This window comes from Ambystoma mexicanum, chromosome 1q, assembly GCF_040938575.1.
Source record: "Ambystoma mexicanum isolate Mex_15411 chromosome 1q, UKY_AmexF1_1, whole genome shotgun sequence".
NCBI classification, from domain to species: Eukaryota; Metazoa; Chordata; class Amphibia; order Caudata; family Ambystomatidae; genus Ambystoma; species Ambystoma mexicanum.
The window spans coordinates 621213112-621219111 of NC_090922.1; the positions used below are offsets into that span (position 1 = coordinate 621213112).

The 6000-nt window shown below is 45.8% G+C and overlaps 1 protein-coding gene across 2 annotated transcripts in view; it reads left to right on the top strand.

Moving 5' to 3' along the window:
• FAM20B (FAM20B glycosaminoglycan xylosylkinase) overlaps nt 1-5407 on the top strand; it is a 357456-nt gene extending 352049 nt beyond the window's left edge. For both annotated transcript variants that reach the window (XM_069641175.1, XM_069641174.1), the window contains exon 8: nt 4864-5407. In XM_069641175.1, the coding sequence (XP_069497276.1) occupies nt 4864-5095 (232 nt within the window). In that variant the 3' untranslated portion in view covers nt 5096-5407. The remainder of the gene's footprint in view (nt 1-4863) is intronic.
• Nucleotides 5408-6000: the final 593 nt, after the last annotated feature.

A 6000-nucleotide genomic window follows, 5' to 3' on the forward strand; every position in this document is an offset into this window, starting at 1 on the left:
AAGTGCTGCCGTACCTGCTATCGCTGGCAAAGGCTGGGCTAGCCCATGCCTCCATTAAGATTCATCTGGCGGCGAGCTCCAGATATACCAGAACCACAGGACTTACGTCCCTGTGGTCCCATCGACTGGTAAAAGAGTTTATGAAAGGACTGTTCCGGTCGTTCCCGCCGGTGAAGGCCCCGGCCCCGGCGTGGGAACTTAACGTGGTGCTGACCAGGCTCATGGGGCCCCCGTTCGAGCCGATGCACTCCGCACCGATGAAGTTTGTGTCGTGGAAGACTGCATTCCTGGTGGCCATTACCTCCGCACGACGAGTGGGAGAGATCCAGGCCCTATCCTGCAAAGCACCGTACTTGACTTTCCATGCCTCGAGGGTGGTGCTTAGGACACACCCCTCCTTTATGCCCAAGGTGCCGTCGGACTTCCATCTTAACGAGCCCATGGTGTTACCTGTTTTCTTCCTGTCTCCTTCGTCGCCGGCCGAGAGGACTTTGCACTCGCTGGATGTGGCTAGAGCGCTGAAGTTCTATGTGGACCGCACAAAGAGTTTTCGGAGGACATCACAGCTGTTTGTGAACTTTGGACCTGTGAATCAAGGGAAGGCTCTCTCGAAGTCTTCTATTTCCAGATGGCTCTCCGGCTGCATCATGCACTGCCACCGGTTGGCTAACCGACTGCTGCCAGGCCGTCCGAGAGCCCATTCGACCAGAGCGATCGCTGCTACTACGGCGTTCCTATCTGGTGTGCCCCTGCTGGACATCTGCAGGGCTGCTACGTGGAGGTCGATGCACACCTTCACGAGATTCTACTGCGTCGATCGGGATTCCAGGGAGGAGTCCAGGGTCGGCCAAGCAGTGCTGCGCAACCTGTTCGCTTAAGGTGAGCATGGTGAGGAGGTAAGAGATGCTTAATGTTGAGTCGTTGTATTGCTTAATGTTGAGCCTTTTGCCATCTCCCGTGGTTGTGCATGTGTGTACTGCTGTGTATTCTTATATTCATGAGCATGTGAATCCATGCCAGACCCCATGCTGGAGAAGGAACAAGTTACTTACCTGTAACTGTTGTTCTCCAGCATGGGTCTGGCATGGATTCACATGCGAACCCTCCCGCCTACCCCTCTGAGGCTCTTCACTTGGTCATACTGCCACTTCACGTGCTACCAAATCTGAAGATGGCTGCCAGAGGCGGGCCTTAGGGAGATGGCAGTCATTGGCTGTGGTCAGTATGACGCAGAGATCAGTGATTGGTTACTACTACGAAAGACAGATCAGAAACAAAACTGATACTGATTTTTCTTTACTGAGGATTCCCAGCTTGACGACGGGGAATATATTCATGAGCATGTGAATCCATGCCAGACCCATGCTGGAGAACAACAGTTACAGTTAAGTAACTTGTTCCTTTCCGCATATACCACTTCTCAACACAAAGTGTAATGGTGGAAAGTCCCAGTTATTAAGGCCTTCATGGAGGGAGTAAAGGGAATACACCCTCCTATAGCTAATCCAGCTCCCGGAAGGGACCTAAATGTGGTACTTACCAGGCCTATGGGCTCACCCTTTGAACCCATGCACAAAGCATCCCTTAAGAACCTCACTCTTAAAACTGCTTTCTTAATATCTATCACCTCCATTAGGAGAGTGAGTGAACTACAAGCGCTCTCTATACTAGACCCCTTTGTAACAGTTCACAAAGATAAGGTGGTTCTACGCACACATTCTAGGTGTGCACCGATATTCATATTCCTAAATTCCATGTCAACCAATCAATAGAATTACCAACGTTCTTTCAGAACCCTTCAAGTTTGGGAGAAAAGAGCCTGCATACACTAGATATGCGCAGGGCTGTCATGTTTTACATGGAAAGAACTAGACCTCTGAGAAAGACTAATCAGTTCTTTGTCTCGGTGGCAGCAGGAAGAGAAGGAGATGCAGTTTCAAAATCCACTATATCAAGATGGATTGTCCAATGCATCACTCTCTGTTACACTCTTGCTAAGAGAGAACTACCCTTCAAGCCAAGAGCACATTCTACTCGAGACACTGGGGCTTCCATAGCATTCATTGCAAATGTCCCTCTGGAGTCCATTTGCAAAGCGGTAACCTGGAGTTCTGTACACACCTTTACAAAACACTACTGTCTGGATGCCCACTCTAGATCCGATTCCCAGGTGGGGCAAGCAGTGTTAAGACATCTATTTTCTACTGTTCCTTCTCACAACCCACCTCCAACTCTGGGTACTGCTCGCTAGTCTATGCACAGCATGTGATTCTAAGCAGATTAACAAACATCAGAAGACAATGCGTTACTTACCGTAAAAGCATTTCTGATGGTTGTATCTGCTTAGATTCACATGCGCCCACCCTTCCTCCCCGCTCGATTGGAAGGAACATAGACATCCTTATCTTTCTCTCTTTTCTGTACTCACTCACATCTAATAGGCTCCCTCAGGGCAGAAAAAATACAGAGGGACCTCAACGTGTGAGGGATTGTGGGTCCAATGCAAGTCACTATAGGGATAGTCTTACAGACACGCCTTGTCGACGTCCCCTTTTCGACTACAAAAAACAAAATGCAATACTCTGCAGTGACCACTGGATGCCGGACTATGCACAGCATGTGAATCTAAGCAGATACAACCATCAGAAATGCTTTTACGGTAAGTAATGCATTGTCATATCCTTTAATTACCATGTCAGTTGTTCCCCACACCTCTAAAAGGCATACATTTAGAAGGAAACGTGCTAGGCACATATAATGCTATCCAAAGGAGGAGCAGTAAAAGGATTCAAAGAAATTACAACCCAGGCACAACGGGCCACCCAAAAATTCAGTCAAATCTGATAGACTGTATTGGGCCTAGCTCGGTTCCATTTCACCCCTAGCTGCATTCAGAAACACAGTAACAACAATTGTGACATTGTCCAGTGTTATCATATGGAAACAGTGAACTACAGTGTTTAATACATTAAAGTGCCTAATAGATTGCTCGTACATTCTAAAGTCAGCTTGTGGCAGTTAACTCCAGGGATGAAAAAAAGGCAGAAGTCTAGGTACATACCTGCTTTCAGTCAAGTTGTAGACGTTAAAAAGTTTATAAAGGATTTGTACATAGAAAACAAAGCACAGTTATGAGATACAGCAAGGTAAGCAGCCGGTCTACCCCACAGGTGCAGCCAAAGAAGCAACTAACCCCAGGGAACACCTTAGTAGACCCCCCATATAGAACCCCCAGCTCTACGATTGAGACCCAGCAAACTGGAGATGGGTGGAAATTGGACCAAGGGAAATTGGTGGTAACATGCTGTAAAGGGGTGGGGGAGCAGCAAAACCCCCCTACTCATGGAACCAGGTGACCCCTGAACTATATTAGGACCCAGGGCCAAGTACTCATGATGCCAGTCACTGTATAGGGCTGGTAGAAGGATCCGGGACTTGAACCTTGGACATCCAGGCTGATTAATAGATGAATCCTTGTATCCAGAGGTACTGTCCACCATGCAGACGCAGCAGCATCAACTGGAAAGGCATGAGGAAGACGTAAGGACCCGACCAAGGGTATCTTGCAGTTAGATGGGCAAGATGGGTCATCCAACCAACAAAGAACACTCAGACGCTGGCCTAGCCAAACCTTCAGTCACACACCAGACAGATTAACACAGGTTTTGGCGGCCACCGTCCGGTCAACTCACACATTATATATATTGGGCATATCTGGGGCAGAAGACCAGGCTGATAGTGTTTAAACCATTTTAGGGAGTGCAGGACTGGCTTTAGAGTGAGCCCAAGTCAGCACAACTAACATTATAAGCCTGCCTCTTGGTCCATAGAGACAAATGGTTAGACCTAAACAAGATGGCCATGGGTATGGCTTAAAGATATACATTAGTACTCACTGCTGACTCTACAGGTACTTTGGGCACTAATGTAGTAACATTTACAGCACTCCTGGTGAATCCAAAATTAGTTACAGCTGTCTCTAACCTTCTCCACAACAAACTTGTATGGTGATAGTCACCCGGACAACAAAATAGTGTGCTTAAAAAGCCTCCCTGCATTGTTAGCTATCTGGGCTACTAGGGCAACACAGCACAAAAAGAGTTGCTGTGGAAAGTTGTCTTAAACAGAAGTCCCTCTGGCCATAAACATAAAGTCAAAAATCAGGGAAGCCGTTAAAAGGAAAGCAATTATTTTAGGGTACCAAAAAAGTAGATCCAGAGAATCTCAAACATTTAATTCTGCCCTAGCAGTGTGCATATTTACATATCCATCAAATGGTAAATGAACAAAATCATGATGTTCTGATCCGCTACATTAATTATGGCTTGCATTCTATCATGGCTGAAACTGTGAATATGGCTCACTCCCCTTTAAGATTATGCCATGGAGCAATTTATAGCTATTATATTCATTATTGGCACAACAATTTGGGCATATGTTGAATAATGCATCTTATGTAGAGGTGGCTACCCTTCCTTTTCATTACTTGCACTTCCGTAGAGACATTGCATGCATTTCCTTTGGCTATGTGAATTGCACTTTTGTTGGGACTTTATCTTCCTGGTGCACATTTGTTGTTGCTTTCGGGGGATTTTGGGCATACAGTTCATTTGACAAATGCTCCTTATTGATAAATGAGTTTTGTTCCATACTAATATGTTAACTATTGCTCCTTTTGGGAAGGTGGAAGGGGTACAATGACTGACTTATTTGGGGCTCCATTGAACTTTGTGCTTAGTGGGCATGTTAAATGCTCCTCAGGAAAATGTGGCCCACTCCTTTCTGGGGTTTTGCCTTACCAACCTTTCTTCTGGCAACAATATTTGTTTTGATTCTCACAAACCCTCTTCTTTGTCTTTGTAGAATCAGAGTCTCCACCTGGAACCGTTTAAACCACCTCAAGGCTCATTCTTTGTGGTCTGCCATGAAGGTAGCCACTTCACATGACCCCATTGCTCCTGTGCTTTCAGACTCCCATTTGGAAGCAATGGAACGGCGGCTACTAGGCATCCTGGCAACAGTCAAACAATGCACAGACCAACTGGGGTCCGACGTGGTACTGATGGAGGACAGAATGCCCCTTGCCCACCTGTGAGCTTCTCACCAAACTACTGAACAACATTAAGGACATATGGTCCGGCCTTAATGCCATCAGAAAACAGAGTGAGATTTAAGATTTTGATTGGACCCAAGAAGGTTGATGGATTTTATAACCCGCCCAACGGGTCCTTGTGAATCTATGGGCCCTCAGGGTGGCAGAAGGGGCATTACCTCTGGAGAGGGGGGCCAGCCATTAACAATATTTCAGAGTCGTTGTTCAGGGAATCTCCAGATTTATTTGGGCCATATTGGTGAGAATTCTTTGCTTCCAAAAGAGAAAGGAATAAAGTGAATCATTGCGACAATACATGTTCATTTAAGAGTCATAGACTAAATGGGAGAGGTGTTACTTGGGTCTTCTTGAGACAGTTTGATTACCAACATATTATTTCTGCAGAGGTTGACATTCACACAAGGAAATCTGGCATTTTACATAACCACTTTATTGAAAGTTTATTACGAAGCTTGGTGAAGGTGTTGAGCGGTACACATAAAATACCTTTACCTGATGTTTCAATTTGAACCTTTCCAAACACTGCTCGGGTGTTGGGCAGTAACTTTGTCTTGAAGAAGAATGTTAAGGCAGCAAACCTCTTTGTGTGATCATCCATTTACTGGCAAGTTTTGCACACTTGCCAGATTACACTAAAGGATGAGAACCTCTCACAATATACAATAGGTAAACTGAGGAGGTGCATCACTTCACTTGCTCACTCAGAACATTTAATGGCAAAGGCGTGGGTGGTTGCATAGCAATTGTTCATGCAATTGTTTATATTCTGCTTAGTTTGCCTGGGAAGGTGGGTGTCCAAATTTTTTGAAAAGGAACTGACCAAGAAGACCCTAACAGACCAGGTTTGATTGCCATGTCTAGCAAAGTCCGAAGAAGTTGTGCGGGTC